At 43.4% G+C, this 26008-nt stretch overlaps 1 protein-coding gene across 1 annotated transcript in view; it reads left to right on the top strand.

The window, feature by feature from the left end:
• Nucleotides 1–26008, top strand: part of ARHGEF4 (Rho guanine nucleotide exchange factor 4) — a 219940-nt gene that overhangs the window by 86595 nt on the left and 107337 nt on the right. Inside the window, exons 4-6 of the mRNA XM_039728062.1 lie at nucleotides 6425–10954; nucleotides 14704–15036; nucleotides 20360–20489. Coding sequence (XP_039583996.1) covers nucleotides 6425–10954; nucleotides 14704–15036; nucleotides 20360–20489 — 4993 coding nt within the window. The remainder of the gene's footprint in view (nucleotides 1–6424; nucleotides 10955–14703; nucleotides 15037–20359; nucleotides 20490–26008) is intronic.

Here is a 26008-nt window from a genome sequence, read left to right as displayed (position 1 = left end):
TTCGGATATTTTGCTGATTCTGTGCCTTGTTTTGCTGTTGGATCCAAGTCCTCCCTCCTGCCTTCACTTGGCACCACCACCTCGAGTGATGGTAGGTGCCAGAGCTTTGCTCACCTAGTCCTGCTGATTTTGGACTTGTTTAACCATTTGGAGGCTTCCCAGTGAAGGCACTGAATACAACTAGAGCAGGACATGCAGTGGATGTCCACGTGTTGTTTCCCCATGCCAGGAGTCATTAGCACAGTGCAAGTTCTACAAATCTACACAACTGGCTTTCAGAGATTTTTTTAACTGCACCTCTTGGGAACAATGAAAAATCCATCTTTTGTGGAAAAGGGAGATATGATGTTTTATTGGCTTCATATATAAATGGTTCTGTACATAAAAATGTTGTAACTTTAGATTGAGAGCCCTGCGAACAGTGCTATTGCTGTGCATAGATGATTAACAAAACATCTGTGTCACCCAACTGCTTAGTGCCAGAATTAATTTTGGATGCCTATACATATCTGCACTGGAGCAAGAACCTCCTGGGAAGTTGCTTTTCTCATCCATCTGTGAATTTTGTTTCCTCTTGTGCAGTTAAGATGCAAAAGTTCGTGTCCTGCATCAAAAACAGAATAGGTTTTGCAAGGAAAATGCCATCATTCAGTGGTTATAGAGCACTTTCCCCAGTACCTGCAGAGGCTTTCATTTCTAGTGCCTTTCAGAGTGCCTGTCAAATTGCCATTTATGCTCAGAGCAGAATCAGTCTGAAGGTTCAGAACCTCTGCTGACAACAGCATCCCTGCTCAGCAGTCCTCATCAAGTCCACATGCTCTTCTTCATGCTGGTTTTCTCTTTATAAACATCTGTAGCACCTGTAATATCCACTGAGATGACAGGCAATTCAGAAAAAGTGGTTTTCTGCTGACTAAGAAACAAAAGTTCTGTTTGAAGTTAATGTCTTTCAATCTACTTCTTTCTCATTAAGTGTAACAAGGTTTGTTTTTACAAGGCAGCAGTAAATAAAGGCAATTTAACAAAAGAGCTTGGGTATCTGGATTTGATCAGGAAGATAATTTGAAGCCTGGGGGACCTTATGTGGCTATTTGACATGATGTTTTCTGTGTAGTTTCTAATTTGAATCTCTGCTGGGTCATTTTTCCAGCCACAGTTGATCGGTGCAGAGAGATTTGGGATGGGTTGCAGCTACCGCACTGTACCCTGCACTGTCATCTCGTGTCTGAAGTCCTCTCCCAGAGGCAGCTTTTTGAGGAGTGGTTGTGTCATCATTAATTTACGAGCCTTTCTCAAGTTCTGTGCTTCTGTGTTATGGGAGCCCTGAAAATCACAACTCTGGGCATATGGGAGGATGGGAGGCCTCTCCCAAAGAATTTTGTTTACTCTTCAGAGGATAAATCTGTATATGCAAATGTATTTGCCACACAAAGTTCCCCTCAGGTAGGCCTGTGTCTCTTTACACCATGTATAATCCAACCCCTGACTGGCATCCAGTTTGCTTTAAGGATTTCTGGACAGGCTTTGCATTTACTTAAGCCTGAAAAAGTGTAGGTAAGTGGAGGCCATTAATTCTGGGTCTGTATCTCTTCCCCAAATATGTGTCAAGGGCATTTTTGTTATAGCCCTGTGGTGACTGAGGTGGTGTGGCTGGTTCCTTGGGACAGCAGTTCCATCACTGCCAGGAACCGCTTCTGACCTCTGGGACAAAACTTCGTGAGAAGGGAGCACTTTTTGTGTGTGTTTGCTTTAAATCCAAGAACATAATTTAATTCATGAAAAGCCATTTCTGTGGCTGTTCTTCTGGAAAGGCTTGGTGATCTTTTGAGGCATTTCCAACCTGGTTAACATCCAAGGAACATCCTAGAAGTAACATTATCTTGGGCAACCTTTGCCAGCCCAGCTGGAGAGACCCAGGGCCCTGTGGCCAAACTCCTCCCTCTCTCTCCAAGACTGTCCCTTTCAGAAGAGAGGTGTATCAAAGTCACAAAAAGGAGAAACCAGGTATTTCAAATGAGATTTCTGTCCTGGTACTGAGCACGCTATGTTTTTTTCCTCTGTTCCCTCAGCTCAGAATATCCATTATGGCAATAAATAACTGTTCCATGACCAGCATTGTCAAACCCCAAGCCACCTAAGTCCTTGCATGGCTGTAGAAAAATCTCAGCTTTTCACAGCTATCATTACACAGAGGCTGGATGAGTTTCATGCCAACATTTAGATATCATTTAGATATCATGGAAAGTTAAGAATTTAACTGATTCAGGATCCCTGGGAAGCCAAGGAGGAGTTCCAGACACTCAGTCATTTCAGTAGTTCCTTTCAGCTTATTTTTCAAACATACATGACAAGTGAAACCAATACAAGTGATCCTACACAACATTACAGCTGAAACCTGAAGCAGCTGTGTTAGCAATCTTACATTGCAGTGAAGGGAACACTTTCATTCACTAGTTTTGTGTATCCTTCCTTTCCTGCTTTTTAAGTGTTAAGAGTTCAGAGCACACGGCACTCTGCAGGATGAGACCTCCTGTAAATTATCCCCTCCTCCCTGCCCTGGGAATTGCACGCTGAAACCTGAAGCAGCTGTGTTAGCAATCTTACATTGCAGTGAAGGGAACACTTTCATTCACTAGTTTTGTGTATCCTTCCTTTCCTGCTTTTTAAGTGTTAGAGTTCAGAGCACACAGCACTCTGCAGGATGAGATCTCCTGTAAATGATTCCCTCCTCCCTGCCCTGGGAATTGCACATTTCTTTTCCCTGATGTGCAAGCACTGAGCACACAGGACAACTGGCTTGCTCTCACCTGTTAATGGAACTGCATTTTAGTCTCATTTCATTGCAAATCAAAGACACTGGGCTGTGCCTTTCAGTCAAACAAGGTGTGAATGCAGATTTATGAAATGTATATTGATAGCAACTCAAGAGTTGTTACCATTACCTGTGGAGAAAACAATTGTCTGGATCCTGTGAAATATCAACTGAAATGCTTTCATGTTGTCTTGACTTCAGGGAAAAACTGTTCTGATGCTCTTTGAGCTGGAAATGAGGTGATAACTAGGCTCAGGTCCAAGTTAGTGGGAAAGCAAGTCAGACTTGCTTAGGGAACTTGCATCCAAAGTAAAAACAAAAGCCATCTAAATGGTCAGAGCCTTTTTGTGGTTGTGAAAATTAAGGATAAAATCCTTCATTGAAAGACTAATTGAAGTAAAACAATTTTCTGTTTAACCGCTCCGGTGTTAGAGAAAATTAGGGAGACACAATATTTGAGAAACTCACTATTGCTGTAATATAATATTGTGTGAGAAAATTATTCAAATATCAAATCTAGAGAAAAAATGATACCTGACTTTCCCACCAAACGAAAAATATTTAGAAGACAAGAGTGACTTAGCCCATGGGAGCAAATGCCACATATGAGGCTAGCCTGGATGGGAGGTATCTTATTTTATGGAGATAAAGTCTTCACACATCAAAGTCACAAAGTTTATTTTTCTGGTGACTTTAGTTTGACATGATTATATATGGCTACATGTAATAACAGCAAGACAGATCTGTAACTTCAATTTCATCCTGTTTTCTTGGCACGTTTCAGAGATGTTAAGAGACATGCAAGAGAAAAGCAGTCAGGGGGGCTTTGCTGTGTTTTGTGTGTTGTTTGTGAAGTGTGAAAGCCTTATTTCAGTACTCATTTTCACATTTGTTCCAGGCCCTTGTCTTCTAAATGTTTATCTGCTCTGAGATTGAAGAGATGTGTAAAAAACAACCCTGTCCATGGGTGATGAGGGTTTTTTTAGGAACTCTTCCCAAGAAAGAGCCATAATTTGAAATTATGGTCTTTTGAAATTCTCAGTGTAATCTCATGCAAATGAAAGGCACAAGGGCTGTTATCTAATGGGCAGCCTTGCTGAGGATCAGTGCTGCACAAATATTCCCATGTGATTGTGTTGGGAGCACAAGGCTATGCCAGAACCCCTTGTAAACCTCCCCTTCTGCTCTGACTGAGTCCTTTAAACTCAATTTCTACAGAAAAATCCCAGTAAAACACCATGAGAAGTAGTCCCAGAAACCCTAACAAAATACAGCCAGTACAGGTTGGGAGAAAATAAAACCACATGTGACAGAGCACATGGTCAGAGCACAGTCTGGGCTTCCACAGGCACTGAGAGACCTGCAGAAGGTACAAAATGCAGGTTCCTGGCTCTGTAGGGATTTCTTCCCTGGGCATTAGGGAAGTTCAGTGGGTCATGATGTCAGATTTACCAAAGGTGAGCTCTAGGCCTCTCCCTTAGGCAGAGGACCTGGCTAGACTGGTGGAAACCAAAATTTCCACATCCTCTTGCTCCTCAGGGGAGCTCCATCCCAGGCTCCATGTGGCAGACCTGGCCCTGGCTCTCATCCCCAGCAGCACTGGGGCTTGTGTTCAGTCCTGGGCTCAGTGCGAGACTGCTGGTTGGCATTACTTGGTGCCCTTCATACCTAGAAGTTGTTTCCTTATTTCCCACAAGTTGTGGAAGCAATTGTGGGGCTTTTGTTTCTGCTTTAAATGCATAATTTTGTATTGTACCCATTAAAAATAATGAATTTCAGAGGGGTCACAGCATGAATATCCTGACATAGCTATGTTTGGAATTATAAATGGAGCACAAGAGATTTTTGCCCTAATATTTTTGTAGTTTAATTCATAATTATCCTTGAGTACAGTTGGGCATCTTCATTACTTTGCTTCTACTTGCCTGAATAGTTTTTATCTTAGTTTCTTGCCATCTGTAAGTTTGTGTTCAGAAGAGTGTTGAGGAGGCAGAGCTGGTGCTGCTGAGCAGCTGCTGCTGCACTCACTGCTGTGTGAGCCAACTGCTCACACTGTGAAGTGCTGCTCTGAGCACCTCACTGCTGGTCACTCCTGTCCTGGGGACACTGGCATTTATTGCAGGACCTCAATTACATGTGTCACTGATTGCACACAGGGAAGAACACATTGCTCTGCTGGTTATGTGACTTGTGTTGCCACTGCAGTGCAATTTGATCAGGTTCAGAAGTGATTTTTGGACTTGTTTTGAAGTACTGAATTCTCCCCCTTGCCTCCTCCATTCAATTTCTATTTTCCTTCTTCTGCCAAGAGAAAATTCTTATTGAGAAATTCTCATTTGGGGAAATAACTCTTGTGTCTTTCTTTTTCCAATTTACATGCTATGTTTTGGAGTCTAAAATCGGAAACTCTGTGACAGGTTTTTTATGTGATTTGCAATTTTTCTTCCCGTATGAGGACTCACACTTCCTCTGTGACAAAGCACCCTGGTGAATGTGACATGCAGCTCAGTCTAAAGGATCCTGTGTTCTAGTTAGATGGATGCCATTCACTTGTGGTGTTTTTTTGTTTGGTTTGGTTTGCTTTTTTTTAATTTTTATTTTTTTTTAGAAAAGTCTTTCATTGTTCATTATCTCAGTTTTCAGACTTTAAAATATACCAATCATTCTTGTGAGGACTGTCACCAAACCTGGGTAAAGAGGCACCCAGCATTAGGGTTAAAGGCTGCCATCTATATTTATGATGCAACTCATTCTAGATACGAAGGGACTGAAGCTGAAATCAGCCAAGTATCTCAGTTGGGTGCATTGTAGAACTTCTGACAATAGCTGAACCTGAAGCTGACAGACAACAAGCACTATTTTTACCTCAGGAAACTTTGAAGATACTTTGCTGTGACTTCATTTTCTGCTTCAAAGTTGAGAAATGTCCAGAGTTCTGTTGAAGAAAAGAAGACTGAGGCTCTCCCAGGGTCAGCTATCTGTGACAAAAACATTTCCCAATAGTGACAGTGTGGTTTTAATCCTTCTGCTCAGAGCCAATGATTGGGGTGTGCTCTGATAACTGATCCACTTAGTGCTCCTGGTGTAAGCCTTCCGGAAAATGAGATTTAAGAGCTTTTTCACCTTTGGTTCAGGTTTTGGTACAGGTAATACCTGATTACCTAAGTGCAGTTATTCTGTATATATTTATGCCACATTTCTGTAATGCAGACACTAGTAATTACTTCCCAGGTTTTTCACAGATCTGAAGATGTTTTCATTGGAATTTTTGCATCTACTGGCAAGGGATGATTTCCATTTGAAGTATTTGAATGTGAAAAGTGTTTTGGTAATGGGCTATGAAAGATATGGCGAAAAGTAAAATTCTGGCCTCTACATAATTACATATGAAAATGGAAAAAAGGGGTTAATTTAGAAACATTAAAGAAAAAGAAAAGAAGCAAGAAATAATAAGACTTCAGGACCATCAAGAAGTAAGACACCGAGTATAACTTGCAAAGACATCAGTATGTATTGAATTAATTGTGTTCTGAAGTCCCTTTTCTAATAATTCATGTCACCCTGCTGCTGAGGAATATCATTGCTAAATCATTCTTTTTTGTTTATTCACAGACCCCACAGCCAGTTGAAAACTACATCAGTGAAGGAGAGTTTGAAGACGATCTGAGTTCTTCTACCCCGAGCACAACGGAGCTGGAGGTCCGTGGATCCAGCCAAGAAACAGATGAAGATTATTTTGAAACCGTGTCACATCAGAGTGGATCTTTGTCAGATGTAAAAACTGAGCCTTATGAGAGTGCATCAGACACAGAATCCCTTTCCAGTGACATAACTGGGAATGCTTGTTCAGATTCAAACTGCCTGTTTACTGGAAAAAAACCCCTGTGCTGTAATCTTCCCAAAGAAAAGGCAGAAACCTTCCATGAACTGAAGTGCTCCAGGCAACCAGAGTTCACCCAGCACATACAGCTGGAATTGTCCTCCAAAATAAAAGAAGCACCAAGCAAAACTGGATTTTGCATCCAGTTTGCAGACTTAGAGGGTGAAGAATTGGGTGATGAAGAGCAAACGTTATCCAGTGATATTTCCATCACAGAGAGCCAAGTCTATGAAGAGAGCATTTTATCACAGGCAAAGAGAAAGTCTGTAAGAGCACTGCAGAGTAAGGCACAGTTAGAAAGCAGGGAAGTGCAGTCCTGTACCAACTCAGTACTAACAGAAAATGATGTTGCAAGACTGAAGGAACACCCTGCAGTATTTAGCATTGCTTGTTTCAAAGCAAACTCAGAAAGTTGTTTGATTTTTCCTGAGGTAAAGCAGTTTTCCTTCCGGTCAGATGCAGCACCAAGCTGTAGTTTGCCTAATCTTCATTTTGAAACAAATGGGCCTAACTGTAAAAGTGACACTGAGACATCTGACTGTAAGTGTGAATTAGAGTCTATGTCCAGTATAAAATGCTGCAGGAGGTATTCAGCTGACAGTGAGGACACTACAGGTAAAAGGATAAAACATGGAAGTACAGAGACCATGTTGACATCAGATTCACTCTTCTACCAGAGTTGCTTCAACACAAAATCTTGGCTACCACAAAAAAGGTCAGAGATTACAGAAAGTAAAGCATGGCACAGTGTACCTGAAAACATCAGTGCTCAAAGGGAGACAGAATGTGTGGTAAGCTGTATTCACCCAACAGACAAATTTAGATGGTCATGCTCCAGAATACATCTTCAAGAGCTGGATTTTGAATACACTTGGAAAAACTTAGGAAGGGTGACTGTAAGTTCTGAAAAGGCTATAGAAATAGAGGGCCAGTTTGGCATAAAAAAATCTTTTCTTGATACTGACACAGATTCAAAGGTGTGTCAGGTTTCCCAGCCAGCAGCCTCTCCCCTGTGCATTGATCATTATTTGCACTCTAAATCAGAGACGTGTGGCCTTAGCCCAGAGCCAGCTGGTACTTGTGCTGACAGCTTAACATGGAGTGATGCTTGTGAGGACAATCCAATCCAAAAGGAGACATCCTCTTCCCTGGATTGTGATCCAGGGATCATAAATGCTGAGGAACTTACACAAAACAATGAGTACAAAGCTGAAGGAGATCTGGAAGCTAGCAGATTCCCATGTGATATTGGTGTGGAATCGGACACTGAGAGCCCTGCAGCTTCACATGCAGCTGTTCCTGCTGGTGTGGAAAGCAGAGACTGGGATTGCTCTGTAAACTGTGTTTCCAGTAGTGGAATACAGCACAACCATTTGAAGGAGAATGGCCTTGAATCTGAGCTGTCAGATACACAGATTATGGCAGGGGAAAGATGGGCAGATGATTCTTCTGATCTTGACTTTGGTTGGAAAGTCCTGGAAACTGCAACGCAGCCAGATGGCAGTGACAGAGGGGCAGAGCATGGAGAGTCAGTGCAGCAAAATACAAATTGCAAAACTGGTGCCTTGAGGAGCCACTCAGAGCTAGGAACAAATGAACATCCTACTCATAAAGGAATGGATGAAGAGAGTGTCTTTGCTGTTGAAAGGACCCTCAGATCAGATTATATAAGGCAGGGAAAGGATTTAATGACTGCTCCAGAATTAAAGCCAGCCCTAATTATAGTCCCTGTGGAAGAGAAAGGATTACAGTCCAAAGCACTGAATGATAACCTTCCTACTGAAGTGGTAGCTGAAACATTGGGAAATGCAGTGAGCAAGGATTTGATGTCTCCTCATACTGTCAGTAAAGCTCATGGTGAGCCAGAGAGAGTTCTGAGTGGATTCTGTAACTGTGAAGAACAAATTCTGGCCACCCACCCCATTCCTGGCAGTGCAGAGGTACTTTCTGGTAGGGATACAGCTGAAGTAAAAACAGAAATTTCAGAAGAGAACAGAGAGAAAACAGAAGCAGTTTCATCCTTAGGGCTCACCTGTAGTAATTCTGCTGTAGCAAGTGCAAAATTGGAATTCAGGAATGTTGCTGTACCACTAGGCAGTGATATGCTTCCTGCAGAAATTCAGACAGATCCATGTGAAAAACCACTTGTATGTGAAAAATCCCCCAGTGGGAGAGGTGTGAAGCTCTCTGAGGATGAGCACTGCAGAGCAAGGCCACTGGTGACTGGAGCAGTGACACTGGAAACCAGCAGCAGTGTAAGCAGTGTGTGCCAGGGAGCTAGGGCTGGTGTCAGCCTTGAAGGGCCCAGCACTGTAAAATCACAGGGTAGAAGTGGTGTGATGGTCTTTGAGGAAGGGCCCTGCAGAACAAAGAGGGGTTTTGAATTCAGGAGAGAACAGTTTGGAAGGTCAGGCTTTAGAAACCCTGGAAGAAGCAATGACCAGATGTCTAAGGAAGAGGAATTCAAAGCATATCGAAGCACAGAGGGAGGTTTGAATATTACCAGGGCAGTGACACTGGAAATGAGCAGCAGTATGAGCAGATTGTGGCAGGGAGATGGTGCTGGTGTCAGCCTTCACTGGCCCAGCATGGTCTCTGAACAAGCAGTAAGCAGGCGAGGAAAGGAAAGCTGTAAGGGCTCAAAGGAAGAAACAGGTATTTGTGAAGAACCCTCTCCTAGGGAAGGAAAGGAGGGCTCTCCTGCAGAAGACACCTCTAGCCCCAGCAAAGACAGTGCACTCAGTCTGGATGTGTCTGATGTCTTTGATGAGCCTCTGAACAGGGAGACCCACAGCACTTTCATGCTGGGCCTGGACAATGTAAGTACCTGCAGCACCAACAGCGAGGAACTGGATGAGAACCCATCCCACATCCTGGGCAGTAACAGCAATATTCATAAAGCTGTACAAAAGCCAACAAGGAATGAGTATAGTGGGAAAGCTTCCAGGTTTTTAGTATTCCCAAAAATGACATCTTTCAGGAAAACTAAGCCTGTCTCCTGGGAAAATCAGGGAAGCAGCAATATCTTTGGCACCAAGGCAAAGATGGAAGAACTTGATGTTGGGAAAGATGATGAAGACACTGCAAGTTTACTGTCTTTCAAAAGTTGTTCATCTGGTTTAGTCTTCCACAGGAAGGAAAGCTACACCTCTGAGTACTCTGATGATGATGATTTATTTTATGAGAGACCTGCAGGATTTTTCAACAGATTGAGCCTGAGAAAGGCCTCTGGCTCTGGTCGGATACTGATGGAAGATGCAGATCGACAAGTTCCAGGTTCATCTGAAAACAATGACACTGAACCTGTGGAGCATTCAGGGATTAGAAAATCAATTCCTGAAAATGAACACAAAAGAAACAAAACCCCTGAGGGTAAGAAGTTCAGGACAAGGTTGGCCTTGGCGCACAAATCCCTCTCAAGCTTATTTGAGTCCAAATGTCCAGAAAAGGAGAACACTGAGCAAAGCTCAAAAGCATCAGTAAAAAATGAAAAGGAGAAAGTCAAACTTCGCCAGAGTGCCTGGAAAGCTTTTCTAAAGAGCAAGGAGGCAGATGGACTAAAAAGGCCTGTCTTAGTAAGTTTATCATCCACACAGGAGAGTCTTAATGCAACTGATGGCCACGTGTTAACACCACTAGAGCGACAGTATAGCTCCAATAGACACACTTATTTAAAAACAGAAACAGATAATGGCTCCTCAACAGACTCCAACTATTTTGACAGCTCTGTGGAGCCTGTTGATGTCTCTTCACCTGCACGTATGTGGAGAAGACGAATACAGTCCCATGACTTGGGTATCAGATACTCACAGAGTTCAGACTGTGATGAACAGCAGGAGGTTCTGAGCAACAGTTTAAATACTTCTCTAGAGGAATACTGGATGAAATCTCCATTTAGCCCCACTGACTTGCAGTTGGCATTTAGTCAGTCAAGTCCATCATGCCCCCAGCTCTCCAGTTCTGATGGTAAAGACATGCCTTGTAGGCCCATGAGTCCCAAACCTCAGAGTTCACGATCCACTTCTCAGCACAAGAACTTGCGTTACCCTGGGCGAGTTTGTGCCGCTTCTATGATCTCTCTTGGGACCAGCTCTGGAGTGGAAAGCAGTCTGGAGGCTCCTGAGAGGCCAAAGACACTGAAACCCAGAGGAAGTCTCTTACACTCGTTGGATGACTTCCAGAGGGATGACAGTGGCATAAGCAGCCAATCCCAGATCAGCTTAACTACAGCTTCTTCCATTAGTGACATGCTCCGAGATGAGGTGAGTTGTTGTCAGGGAGTGATCAGGGAGTGGTTGGGTTTGCAGTCTTTTGCTTTACCATGGTTTAGGAATTTCAGTGAAACTCTTCAATGGCTTAATGGCTCATTGGTTAGATGAGTGCATAAATATTCCTCTTGGTCTAAGATAGGTAGCACTACTCATTCTCTCTGTTTCTGTTCAAGACTGTACGAATTGATGTGCTCTTAAAGGGAGGATTTGCTACAAAAATGCAAAGGAATGGAGAAATCACAACACCATTAAAGATTGTACAGCCATCACCCTGTGTATATCTCCAGTTTTAAGCTGGGTTTTACCCCTCTTAAGGTAGAATTGAGCCATGTAACTGGTGTAGAGTATATTAGTTTCTCATTGTGAAAGGCAACAAAGAAATCAATACCTAAGGCTAGCAGTCACTTTTTAAGAAGTAAAATCACTTTCTTTAGACAATGAGTAGCTGTCTTTTGAAGTACCACGTGTCTTTTGCAATCACCATAAGTACCTTTTGGTGCTACTAGAAGTCCTCTTTTGTCTTTTCTACAACAAACAGAAAAAAAAACCCCAAACTGCAGGCTCAGGGTCTCCCTTTCATGTTGTATTTTGTTCTAACCAAGGTAACACATTAAATCCTTTGCACAGGCTGAATCTCATGGAACAGATTGGATCTTCAGTAGGAATTTTGTGATTGGCTGAGACTTCTAAAAGCAGAGACTTCCTCCGTCAGTGGGATTTTAGTCCCAGAGAGGATTTCCCAAGTTGTAAGTGGCTGGGAGCTTAGGAGTCTCTTTCAGTGGCTAAGCACAACCCCCAGAGTGACTGAGTCTGAGCTGTAACCGAGATCCCAGAACATGCCTTGACCATGCTACTTTTTCACTATTATTGCTGATGAGTTTTGACATTAAGAAATGGGAGAATAATTTTTTTTGAGCAGATTGTCAGAAGTGGTACTTGAGAGAGTGCATGAACTTTTGCATACCCCAAGCAGACAATTTTCAGAGGGTTCATTAATCTGGAACTGCTTGATCAATTCATAACAGCTGAGGGCTGCTTGCATTCAACTCAAATGACCCTCACACAGCTTTTGCTGCTGTTGCCTTTTGCCTCTCACATCTCAGCTTGCATTAAGTCTTTAAGACACCCTCCAAGATGGTCTTATCCTGCCCTTTCTTCATACCCTCTTTTTTCTATAGAAACAAAAAAAGATAGGCAGAACCACTGCTTTAGCTAGCCAAGTCTTGAAAACCTCCATTGATGAAGGTTTCACTGCCTCTCTGGGAAACATATGCCTTGAGAAATATTGTTTCCTAATGCCCAACAAGAATTTTCCAAGCTGCATTTCTGGCCACTGTCTTGTGGTGCTGTCTGGCACTACTGAGAAGAGCTTGGTTCCATCATCCATATAAATATAAAGGTGTTGGTGACTGCTCTTACACTGCCTTTAGTGCCCTCTTAAAAGCTTGAATAAACCCAGCTCTCTCAGCCTCTCCTCATATTCCCAAATGAAAGTGTTTATGTTAATTGGCTTGGGGTTTTTTCTAAAGCTGTCTGGAATCCAAAGAAGTGTTTGGGTGGCAGTTTGAGAAGTGAGAGCTGTAGTATCAGAATTCCAGGGGGGAAAGGGGAAGAGAATTTTCTTTATTCCCTTCTGTGCTTTGCTTTAGTTGAAATCTTTGTTTTATGGGCACCAGGTTAACCTACAAACTTAATACTGCACACTGCATTCCAAACAAGAGACTGCAGCCTAGGAAAAAGCAAGAGACTTGGACTATACACACTGTCAACCGATGAAGCCTCTCAGAGGATGAATAAAATCATTGACCTGTAAATTACAGCTCAAAAGAACATCTAGAAAAGAGTGTAGAGATGAGGCACATGTAAAGCCTTGAAAAGGCAAGTCTACATGCTATAATGTAAGCATTAGGAGCAAATAAATAATTACTTAAAATGATTGCTAGATTAAATTATTCAAAGAAAACCATAAAATATTTAAATGGCATCTAAGACATATAAAAACAGTTTCATTTTCCTGATTCTTCTAGAGGCTGTAGAATATGATATTTGAAATTGGACAAATGCAGCTGGAGCCTAGAAATTAATGCAAATGTCCCAGCTTTCAAAACACAACATCTAATCCATTAAAATAGATAGGGCTTTATTTATTTCCCTTTTCATGACATTATGAAATGAAGTAGAATTGCACCCTGTATTTTTAAGCAAAGCTGTATTTTCAGGAATCTCTGAAATTACAAGACACTGGGCAAAGTATATTTGCAGTGTTAAATCTTTCCAAAATAATTATCATCTATACACTAAGGATGGTCTTCCTTATGTATGATGCTTCCTAAAGAGATCATAAAATTCAATTTATTGATGAATTTGAAGAAAAGTAATTTTCTGTTCTACATGAGTAAAGACGTTAGTGCAAAACATATCTGTAATAGTGAAGCTCTTGAGCTGACTTCCCATTGTGCCCTCCAGGATGGGGATTTGTATTTACTCCCCAGCCAGGTACTTTTATAGCTGTGTCAGCATTATGTGTGTTAATGCTGTGCCAAACTGCACTGGATCAGCTCACCCTGGACACCTCTGGCTACCACTCAGGTAAGCAACTCTTCTGAGCCTGCTGGAGCACACACCAGCCTCTCTCTCATTGCCTGCTAATGGTTGACATTTCCCAGGTTTCATCCAGGGCAAAGATTTTATGCTGCAAACAGCAAGACAGAACCATTACCAGTTTGCCCATCTGCCAGGCCCTTCATACATGTTTAATTAATCTGTTCATGGCACGATTTTACTTGCATAAATTGTGTTACTCAGCAGGCAAGAACAAACTGTCCTAAAATGTCCCATGTTTGGAGTTCACTTGTTCTTCTCCTTGCTCCTGTCCAGTAAGGTGCGGTTAAGCACAAAACACCTTTTTCACACAATTTTTTCTTTCTGGACTGTGGCATGTCTTACCGGGGACACAGAAGAATTGACCTAGAATTGTTGATTAGTTGAAAATAGATAGGAAGTACCTGTGATGGTTTGAGGGTTGTTTTATTTGGGTTCTTCAAGTCATCTATGAGAAACTGGACAGATACTATTGTCAGGATTTTTTTGTCATGAGACTCCTGAGTTCACTCATTCCCCAGTGTTTTTATCTCCTACCTTAAATATTATTGATTCTCACACTGATGCCACCTGGAGCAGTAGCTGGTTGCCTAAGGGCACACTTGATTTCAAGTTGTTCTAGTACAAAAACTGTAATTTTGTGCAACCAGTCAAATGGGAGCAAAGGGCAAAGCTGTGCAATTCCTTACTCTTGGCCCAGCATCAAGCAAATAAAGTAGATAGTGTAAAGAGCACATCAGGAAACACAGGGCTTAATATATCAGACCTGCAGGTAACTGTGGAGCCTTTTCACATTGTATAACTGAAGTACAGTTGGAAAACTAGAAACAGACAAGAGGTCATTTTTCTATTTTCAGAGACATCATCTGTCTTTGTAAACAATATTTTAGAGACAGAATGACCTAAATCCTGGTGAAATGTCAGTGTGATATGCCATCTAAAATGAGGGTGAACAGGGCCAGGGAGTGTACATTGCACCCTCAAAGGACAGCAGAGCTGCTGCTTCAGGGTGGAGTGCTCCTAAGTGTTTTCTTCTGAATGGTTCTGTGGCTGAATAACTGAGCTTTGCCATCTTCTGTTCAAACTGACTTGAAGCAAACAAAATTTCCATCCAACAAACCCTGTGTTTTCACCTGCAGTTTGTAAAACAGGAGTCTAAACAGCCATGTCAAACAGCAGCTGGGAAGAGGCCAAGTAAGAAATGGGTTCCCCATCGCAAAAGGAGGCCTCCCCGGGTCCCACCATGCCCTGTCTCCACCCTGGAGAGCAGAGCCTGCAGGCTCTCCTTCCCTGCTCCAGATGAAAAAGCCAAGGAGATGCCAGAGAGGAGGAGGAAGAGACCCAAACCCCTCTATAAATGCTTCAGCTTCGATGATGTTTGGATGGAGAGGAATCAAAAAAGGAAGCTAGAGAAGGAGACACAGCCAGAGGGAGGGGTTCAATTGCAACATCTCCCACAGGACCCCTCAAAAGTAAGAAGCCATACACCGACCTCCTCGTTCTCTGGCATTGTCTTCCTCTCTGCTCCAGCTGTTTCTCTCTGCTGTCATCATGTTCCTGTCCTTACACTTTGTCTGGTACCACTTCTGTCAGCATTTCTGTGGGCCTGGTACTCTGTGCAGACTGCAGAAACACCACACTGGCCCTTAAGTGATAACATCTGAAGGTGGTGGGTTCCTTGTCTTCTGAAATCGAACAGTTCATGCCCTGGGAGATGCTGGAAATAGAATGCGAGAGAATCAGGTTGTTTTGTGAGCTGAGTGATGGGGAGGGCAAGGGACAAATCAAAGTTCCCTTAAATCAATATAAATTAATCTGATGACATTTCATTCTGTGCCCTGTGGTGTTGCTTTATAACTTTAATAACAGACTTTAAATTAGACTTCCCTTGTATCTGAAGCCAACTCCACAACTCCTACTGAAGCAAATTCCTGCTGTGAAACACTCAAGAGAACATTGCCATTGGATTTTTAGCTATTAATATTCTCCTCTCCACTGAGGGAGACTTTTAGTTCAGCATTTTGATTGCTTGTGAAAAACTTTGTGGCTGTTGTGACTCACACTGATGGCATCTGTTACTTTTGGATCCAGAGCTAAGGTCTGTTCCCTTCAGGGAGAGTCACAAATCTCTATCCAAGAGCCAAAATTAGCCTTAATACATACAAAAGAACTTCTGGGGAAAAAAGACACAAGATCAAGGGATGCTCTATGAAGCCTCTCATGATAATATTGGGAAAGTTTCTGATCAAGCTTGAAATCACGTAGCAGATGCACAAATAAAACCTTTCCTCAGGGTTTTCTGTTTTGGTCTGTTATCTGTATTTGTTTCCCTTTCTCTCTGTTGTCCTGGTTGCCTGTCTCTTGTTGTTATTATATTAAAATGACGATTTTGGAGAGGAGATGAGGCCTCAGCAGTCCTGTTACCACTACAGAATATGCTTGAGCTTATGTGCACTGATAGTTCTGTGAATGGTGAAGGGGAAACATTGGCCTACCCACAATGGCTTGCCCAGAGACAACTTGTCCACCTGGGAGAGCTCCCTCAAACTGACAGACACCTGGGATAGTGAGCCAGGCTAATCCCAGAAACAGGGGTTCTGAAAAACTGCACCCTGTTCTCCTCTTTGTAAGGAAAGAGATTACAAATCTGGGCTATTTTGTATGTGTTGGGATCTTCAACACAAAGTGTTGCCAGTTGCTGCGGATGAGTGCTGGATATGATTCTCTGATGTGTTTCCCACTCTCAGTTCAGTGAGGATGCTTCCCTGGCTCAGCTCCCTACTACCTATGTGATGGAGACGATTGAGTATTGCTCTTGAGGTGTATGTATGTTAGGATTAAAAAAATTTAAAAATAAATGACTTGGGTTACTTCTCTGCCTTGGTCGGAGTTCTGTGTGCTTAGTGCTGTACAGGGATGAGGCAGGCTAGTGAAAGTGAATGCCTGCCTTACACAGGGTCAGGGATTAACAGAAATCAGTGAAATGTACTAAAAATATTTCTCACAATTCCTGGGTAGTGATGGAAATCTAGCCCGTGCTGCAGGGCATGTGGGCCAGCAGTGAGCCCATTAACGCTGCTAAGAGGAGTGACCAGCTCCCTCAACAGCTTCCCCTGGAGCCATCAGATTACACAGCTTGAATGCTGTCTGCTTTGCTGATTGACTGCACATTTGGAGGCTGCCAGAAAACAGCTTCTCCTTTAAGCATTTCCACCCTTATTTTCTGGTGCAAACTTACCTCTAAATTGCTATCAGCTGCACGATGATTTGCAGCTGCCCCTGTGCCCACGAGGCCCCTCTGAACATCACCTGCCCCGGGGCTCTTGGGCCTCAGTCAGTTTTCTGGTTCATTCTTCTCTGGGTACAAGTGTCTAGGTAGGTTTGGGGTTTACTGTTTCTGTCCATTTGTGTTTTGTAGGTTATTGACACTTTAATCTTTGTAGGCAGGCCAAGAAAGCAAAATGCTGGCTTAATGAGAGGACTGTGGGGATTCAAAGTCTCTTTTTTTAAATGCCCATATAACTGAATTTCTTGGCCTGTGCTTTTTATTTATAATAGTAATCACACAGTTTCATTTTCTTATTATTTTTTTTGTCTTTGCAATGCTCTGGTCCTGTAATAATGCTGGTTTATTCATACTCCCAAGTGTCTTGGGAGCGCTGTCACAAGCTGCAGTGTTTGAGGGCAGTTTTAGAAGGATGCTGAATCCCTTTTAATAAGATGGAACAAATTATCCCAAAAGAAGCACTGTAAGATGTTCATTGTATGTTGTGGTTTTGTGACTGCAACGAGGGGACTGCATGGGGCTTTGGAGAGCTGAAATTACAAGTCTGATGTTTTCTGACACGGCTGCCTTGGGATGTGTGGCTTCTGTTGTGACAAGTCACATTGTGTTAAGTCAAGATCAGGTCAGCCCACTAGGTGATGTAATGCTGCAATATTGGGGAAACAACTTAATGGGGCAGAGCAGAGAGGAATTCTTGCTTATTCAAGGGCTGATTTCTGGTATCATTCTATCATTCAGATCAATATACAGAGAGGAACATAATGGAAATATAAGGATAGTCTGAGAGCTGGCAATTGAGACAGGGAAAAATAGACAAACAATCAAGAAACTACCTATAAGCTAAAAAACAAACAAAACAACTCCAAATCCAAAAACACTTAAAATGCTAGTTCCAAACAATTCTATATATTGTGGATTTTTTTTTTCCTTAGGTCCAGTAAACTGCTCTGCTTCCTTAAATGGGTACAGCCTGTGTAAATTCCCAGTCAAACTCAAAGCTTGACCCAGCTGTCCCTTATAACGAGATGCTGCCAGTAACAAGCTGAGCAGCTTCTGATCTCAGCCCTTAAAGTCTTAATACAACACCCCCCATGCTGCCCACCCCAAGGGGAAGAAGAGAAACATAGCTGTGGATGAATCTATCTTCTTTTGCTTGTCCATGGGCTTTGCCCTTCACATGGTGATGGGTTTCAGGCTGTAGCCTGGGGTCCTCTTGCTTGTTTTTCATGCAGGAGAAGTTCCCTCACTGGAGCAGAGACAATGCCCCAAACCACGGACATATGGAACGCTGTAATGGCAGTGGGCTCTGTTTTGGGAATTATTCTTGCTCTGAACTGCCTGTCTATTGCCATCCAGTGCTTTCCTGTTTTGACAAAAACTTAAACCCTGGCTGTTAAGCTTGATGCCTCTTGAGTGCACAGCAATAGAAGCACAAGCATGGCTTCTATGTGCATTTGTTTGAGCACAGTTTGTGCACTGCCAAATTAGAGAGATTCCTAAAAGGCCCATCAGGGGGCTATATCCAGAGGGGGTGTCGTGCAGAAAAAGCTCTTTTATTTTGAAAGAGAAATGAGAAGCAATGAAAAATAGATCTTTAGCTCATTGCCCTGAATATGACTTCTGGAAATCTGATTTTACCCTATCCAAAATAAGAGAAAATTAAGTTTTGTTGTGTAGTACCATGGTTTGAGCACTGTGGATAACTCAGACTTTAAGAGGGAAGTGGATACATTTTGAGGAGGGCATTTAATGAGGGAAGTTTTCCCCTGACGTGCACCTGACAAGGCATGGGTATAAAACAGAGACCCAGCCTCTGCCTGGGACTGAACTGCTGTGCATAAGAGCATAGAAATAACCTCTGGAACCTCTGGCAGAAAATACAGGAGAGAGGACCTTTACTATGGTCTGCTCCCTCAAATGTCATCCTCTCCCTTGCAGGTTGTGCAAACCCTGCCCACATGTTACTAACACGGCTGAAAATGCTTCTTCTCCTGACTTAGGGTAGTACAGGCCTGTCTTCCATGCTATAGGAATTAAATGATGTCTGTACCAGAATTTGCTCTGATGTCCCAGAAATTAATAAGAATGGAGCAGTTGTAACAGTTGAACCTTTAGGCCAAGGTTCTGCTTTCTAGTCTTAAACAGAACAACAATGCTTTCTATCAACTTTCATGTAAATAACTTAGACTTTATCTTTGATATTTTCAGAGCTGTGGCCCAGTAAGCTTGATTTTCATTGTCACCAGAATAGTGTGTGTTCCTACTGGATCTTTGCTCTGGCTTTTCTAGTAAAACAGGCACTGCTCAGGTTAATTTGAACATGGTTCATACTATTCCTCAAGAGGTGATTATGATTTGTGCCAAAGTATTGGCAGTGTTCTCTTTGTTTTAGGAAAGTTAAGTCTATGAATAGAAAACCAAACCAGGCATGGAGCAGCAGCACCTTCAGCTGTGTGAGCACTGTGTGCTGGTTAGTTTTGGAAGGAGGGTTTGGCTAATGGCCATCAGGAGAGGTTTCAGCATCAAGGCTGGTCAGCAGACTTTCTGCTGATAGGATGTGCTGTGAGCTGGTGGGAAGAGGGAAAGATCCTAGAGAGAATACCAGACCTTAGTATGTCAAGTTCCTGGCTCAGTGAAGGATGGATATGTTGTAACTCAGTGTCAGTGGCAAAAGGAAGGGGCAATAGTGATAGACATGAAAAACTGGCTGTGCCCAAGGGACCAGTGCTTACTGACCAGCTGATCTCCCAGCCACTGATGTTTCCTGTGTCTGGCAGCCACAGGAGAGAAAAGAGAGAAAGGCAAAAAGGGATGAAAGCATACCTTAATTACTACATGTCTTAATTATTACATTTTGTATAAGAAGCCATGAGCTATGTGTATGTGTCTCTGTGTTTTCCCCTTTAAACCAGCAAAAGTTCGTAATTCAATGACATCTGGCAGTTGTATAGAATTTTCAAAGTTTCATTAAGTTCTATAAGTGTTAAAAAATCAGCCAGGTAGAGGAGAGTGTGAGAATTCTTTCTTGTACCTCTAGCTGAAGAGAAAAATGTTGTTATCCACATTCTGTATGTTGGGGACTGGTACCAATAAATCTCTGAAGGGAAAAGCTTTATTTTCATGTTAAATGCCAGAAGAGGACCTATTAGTCAGAAAGGTTCAGGAATAGCTCTGCAGCTGAGGGGATGACTCCTTGTAGTGATATTAACCCCTCACCCCACCACTAGAAACACTTCAAAGGAAGGAGTGAAACTTTCTGTGAATGGAGGTGTGTGTGGCTGTATGTGAAGTATGAATCTGTTCTTATCACCTTGCAGTTTTCCTTGCCTTCTCACTGTTTCCTAACATTTCTAGCCACAATCATCCATGTGTGTCCACTAACATACTGCTTACTTACACGGGCAGGTATCAGAGGTGGGAAGAGGTGCTCTGGGATGAATGCTAAATTTTTTCCTATGGGGCATCTCAACTTCATGTTTGTTGCCTTTGTTTTCCCTGTCCTGTTGCAGGCTGGAGTAAGTCCATCCACCACATCTCCTGTTGCCTTTGACATCCTGCCACTGAAGCTGCATCCCTTTTCCCAGAGCACGCCGACAGGCCTGGACTGCGTGGGCTGGAAACGGCGCGTCTCCGCTCCCGGTGCGTACGCTGCCCTGCCGGGGTGGGCATGAGGAGAGAGTTAAGCTCTGCTTTGCTGAGTGGGATAAGCATTCTAGCCTGTTTATGATGATTGCTGCATCCATGTCTCAGCAGGAATCTGCTTTAGAGTGGAATCTTTCATGCACTTTTCATACTTCGGTTTGTTTTCTACCTGAGTGGATGAACAGGGTGCTGTTTAAAGGCATGGCCAGCTTTTTAGTGAAGAAGAGATCACTCCTTGCAATGATAGTGTGCTTGATGGAGAAACATTGTGTTGTCTCGTGAGAACTCTGTCTCACCTATGATGATGTCACCTCTATCACACTCTTGAATTAGATTTCTGCAGATGGAATAGACTCTGCCTTGTGTGTGCTGGAGAGCACTACAGTGGGTATGGTGAGATTCCTCTCAGGTTGCTAATTAGGCACTAAAGCAACTAAATGAGCCTCTAGAGACAGAAGTTTCCTGTACTTTAAATCCTCCTAAAGAACAAGTATGCTGTGTTTTCATGAGGAATGCACGTGAAGTATCATGTCTGCTTAGTTTCTGATGACTGACACTTTCTCAGAATTAAAATGTAACTTGCACAGATTATTAAACTGTGAGATGTTTCTTTGCCAGGTTTTTAAATTCTCCATCTGACAGTGCCTGCCCAAACACTGCTGATATCTCTATCACAGCACTTTGGGCTGGAATAAGGAAAACAGAATTCAGAGGAGTTGTTTGGCGTTAGGAACCTAGCCAGGAAAAGCCAGCCACAGTTGGGTGCCAAACTGCCATTTCTGCCTCAGAAGGTCTCTGTACCATCGATTAAACCCTGCTGGCGTTACCTAATTAAGGGACAATAACATTGTACTAATTACATCAGAGTTGAATGGTCATAGTATTTGTCAAGCAAAACTGGTTTGTTTTCTGACACTTTGTACAGCTCATGCACAGAGTCATGAGGCTTGATCTGGAAATAAGGAAACTGTTTATTGTTGTGGTGTTGAGAGCCTTGCCTTTGCTCTCTCAGCATTGAGGGCTTTGATCACTTGCTGTCACAGGCATCTGGTGCTGCCCCAATGCTTAGGACCAGCTCCCTGGCTGAATTTAAAAAGCTGTGTCTTTACTCCTTGGGAATCCCAGATGGAAACCCATCATTGTCAAGTTGTCTGTGCATCTCTGACATCAGCTGAAATCCCTGAGCACTGCTGTCACAGAAGTACACTCTGAGTCACAGCTGAGACAAATTTCATGGTAGTTCCCAATTGGGACATGAGGGAGTTAAAAAATATGTATGAATTTCTGAGGGTTGAATAGGGGAAATAAATATATGCAGACTGACCAGCTGGCAGTGCTGTAGGTGTTTATATGCTGTCTAGAAATGGGGCCTGCAACCTGAATCATCTGTGATTCACCCAGTATTCCTGAGATAGGTACAAGTGAGTTTCATACCATGACCTAAGAATTTCTGAGTAAAACAAATGAAATCGAGCAGAATAATTTTCCCACCACCAAAACCATGCTCCTGGGAAAGGAGACTGATGGAGAGAGGAAGCAGAGGTTCTTCTACCACAGCCATCTCTGTTAGCTGCTGCACGTGGCTTCATTTGAAGCATTTTGGGGGAGATGAATCTGGACATGTGTCCTGCCTGTGGCAGGATGTGAGTGAGAACAAAACTGCAAGTTACTGAAGTAATATTCTGAAGCTGATGGATCAGTTTTACGATTGGCTATGTCCTTGAGGCAACAGTAGTGCAACAGAACACCCTCTTTGATTTTTGCACAGCTTTATGAAACCTGTTGTTTTTGACAGATCTGTAGGGCATGTAAAACAAATATAAAATAAATTGTCAATTCATTTAATCTAATTTTAAGATTCGTAACTCCAAAGCTGCAGCTGCTTGTATTAATGATCCCAGTCTATAGTAATAAAAGACAGTGGATATAAAAGTACTATGCAATATCCAGTGCCAGTAGATATTTCCATGTTGAAAATATGGATAAATTTCCCACTTCCAAAGTCTGCACCTCGTCATCTTGTGCAGGGAATGCTCAGAGACTGGGAGGGATGGAGGATGAGCATAGAGGACTCTCTAGTTCTGCAAGTGTGAAACGGTGGCTGGGATGGTCGCAGCCCAAAAGGTGCCATGCGCAGCTCTCAGACTCGGTCATGCCCCTACCCAGGGGCTGGGACAAGAGCTGGGGACAGCCTGGCTCTCCTGGGCCCCACTGTGTGCTTTTTGCTGGAACAGAACGAGTGCAGAGCAGTTTCATTTTACCGCTGGGTCCGCTGTGCTCGCCCCGGCGCCCTCCGCAGCCGGAGCCCTCGCCCTGGCTGCTTGGTGCCTGCTGCCAGGGCCGGGCAGGCTGGAGCTGTCCCCAGTGCCTCCCCAATGCCTTGCGGAGCCGTGCGGCACCGGCAGATGGCTCTGACCGCTGCGGAATCACAGAATGCATTGGAAAAGACCCTTAAGATCATCGAGTCCAACCAGCCCCAACACCTCAACTAAACCCTGGCACCCAGTGCCACATCCAGTCTGTTTTTAAACACATCCAGGGATGGTGACTGCACCGCCTCCCCGGGCAGACCATGCAGAGCTTTATCATCTTTTGTGTGAAAAACTTTTTCCTAACATGCAACCTAAATCTCCCTTGATACAGCTTGAGATTGTGTCCTCTGGTTCTGTCCTCTGGAGAAAGAGACCGACCCCACCTGACTACAACTACCCTTCAGGAAGTTGTAGAGAGTGATAAAGTCTTCTCTGAGTCTCCTTCTCTCCAGGCTGAGCACCCCCAGCTCCCTCAGCCATTCCTCACAGGGCTTGTGTTCCCAGCCCCTAAATGGGGCTGTCCCCGGGCGCACTGGGCTGAGCACAGCGGAGCCCCGGCGGGCAGGGTGTGGGTGAACCCCCTCCAGCACACCCCGGCACCCCCAGGGCAGCCAGCTTCACCATCCCCTTCAAATATCGCAACACCTGAATAGTTGGGAACAGCTTTCTTGGCTGCACACACGCTTCAGCAGGTGGTGTTGGTGAATATCAAGTGTTTTCCCCCTTTAGTTCACAGAAGATTTGATTTGGAAGGGACCCTAAAGGATCATCAAGTCCAACTCCTGGCAGGAGTCACAGTCCCCAGGAGCCACACCATGTGCCTGACGGCTTTGTCCAAATGCTTCTTGGGCTCTGGCTGGCTTGGTGCTGGGACCACTGCCCTGGTGCCCAACCACCCTCTAAAAAGTAAAAAAACCTTTTTCCTAATATCCAACCTAAACCTCCCCTGACACAACTTGAGGCCGTTCCCTTGGGTCCTGTCACCAGCTGTCAAGAGAAGAGATCATTGTCCATCCCTCTGCTTCCCTGTGTGAGAAAGTCTGACTGCAATGAGGTCCCCCTAAGCCTCCTCCTTTTCTGGTTGTCTGGGTACTTGCAGTCTTCATTTGTACCATTCAGTCTGTTCCTTACTGCCAGGTTAGGAAGCAAGCCACTTCCTAAAGTAGGTATGGGAATGCTTTTCTGCTTTTTAGCACCCTCTGGAGACCTTTGACACAGGTATTGCAGCAGGAAAGGGGTGGAAGGAAGGGCCTAATATGTACTGGAGTGAGCAGTAGCAGGATAACAAGACTTTGGGTTAAAGCAGTGCACCAGCATGTTTGTCTTTTAGGCTATGAGAGCTGTCTTCTCCTTCCCCATCTCTCCTGAGTCTGATATTTGTTTATTTATAGACTGAAGACTGCCTAAAATTGGGGATGTTGCTGGGAAGCTGTTTGGACAGTGGCTGCAGCTGTGAGAATGTAGCTGCAGCAAGGCTGAAGATTGCCAAGGAGATGGGCAGTTCTGGGTGTGAGAGCTGCCAGCCCACAGGCCCAGAGCAGAGGGAACATTCAGGGAAGATGCTGCCATTTCAGAGCTTTTCCTTAGGGACTTTCCAGCAGGAGGCCATCACAAGGTGACATAGTGACAGACAGACACAGGTAATTGCCTGAGAACTGGAGTTTCTTGGCATCCCTGCTTTCACTGCTGTCCATGCCTCTCAGAGAATTTTCTATTCTTGTGCCAGCTTGTTACCCCTTCCCAGATGTTTCCCTCAGTCTGCCTCTCAGACACTCTGAAACTTTTGGACTGGGACAGGGACACACACATAACCATAAACCTCCAGGGTTTGTCATATCCTCCTAGAGGGAGGAACCTGTAACCTGTGTATTACAAGATAGGTTTGTAGCTGTGCTAGAACAAATCTCATACCTGTATTATTTTAAATTGTTATCTAAATGCAGACCAAATCTTTTTGGCATCTTTCCACAGTCTTGTTGTATTAGAACAGCCTCAGATCTTTGAATTTTCTATCAGATATCTACAAGAGATGCCGTGGAGTTAGACCACAGAGCTGTGGTTGGTTGTGCCAAGCAGAGAGGCATGAATTCCCTGTGACTGATGTGTGCTGATGAGGAACATACTGGTGGCCTTGGAAATCCTGCAACAAGAATAGGCAAGCCAAGTTCTCAAGGGCTGAATCTTTTGTGGATAGTCTGGAAAACAGTGACCACTTAGTGATACTGAGTTATCCTCCAGCCTCCCTGGTGCAGTGGAAAGTATTTCTCAGAGGCAAAGGGACTGTTTGTTTACTCAACATCATGTGGACAACTTTTATCTTCTTTTCCCAGCTATAGATGTGCTGTTAAACTCACACTTGGCAACAGTTAATGTGAAGATGTTTGACAGCCACTGGAGAAATCTGTTCAAGAGGGAAAATATTAGCTCAATAACAGGACTTCATTATGTCTTATAAATATTTAGCAGTCCTGTAGTTCAGCAAAATAGAAAATGAGTTATTTATTCCATTTTTGTCATTTTAGCTCTTTAAAAAAGTGGTATGCAAGTTCCCAGAAGTGTATCATGGTAGCTGTAGCATGAAATGTCTGTTCCATCCCCATTAACTAGAGGAGTATAATTGAATTTAAGTGGCTAAAAAATAATCACATTGCCTACTGTATACTTTTCACTTTGTCTCTTAATCACAGAAAGATTAGACCCACTATGTCCATCCTGGTTCTGTTTAACCACAGCCACAAACATTTGTCCCCTGTGAGGTCTTTGACAATGTGCTCACTCAAAGGGCTTCATCCAGTCTTAAAAGCAGGGCCTGGTAGTAGCTGAGTTCCTGAAAATTTGTCTTAGCAAGTTGAGTGGGATTGTATGTATTAGCTACTGAGGTGAAAGATTTAGCATACCAATAAAAACCTTCTGTGGGGCAAAGAGAGAACAAGAAGGTCCTAGGAAATCCTGAATGATTTTGGTAATCACTGTTCAAAGCTACCAGATTACAGGAGAATCCAACAGAGGCTAAAAAGTCCAGCAGATTTTTAGGACCAGGTTATCCAAGGCTAGCTTGGCTATCTTTACCAGGCTGTGCAGTGAGATTCTCAATCTTTAGTTGGACTCAGTTACTGCTGCATCAACCTTAGATAACTTCTCTCTCTAATGTCACAGAAGAAAATCTCCATGTAGATTTTACAGCAACAACAGTAGTCGGTGGAA

Source organism: Passer montanus, unplaced genomic scaffold (genome assembly GCF_014805655.1).
Source record: "Passer montanus isolate IOZ18808 unplaced genomic scaffold, ASM1480565v1 scaffold63, whole genome shotgun sequence".
NCBI lineage: Eukaryota > Metazoa > Chordata > Aves > Passeriformes > Passeridae > Passer > Passer montanus.
Note: the sequence above shows the minus strand (reverse complement) of the source record. Positions and strands in the feature narration are given on the sequence as shown.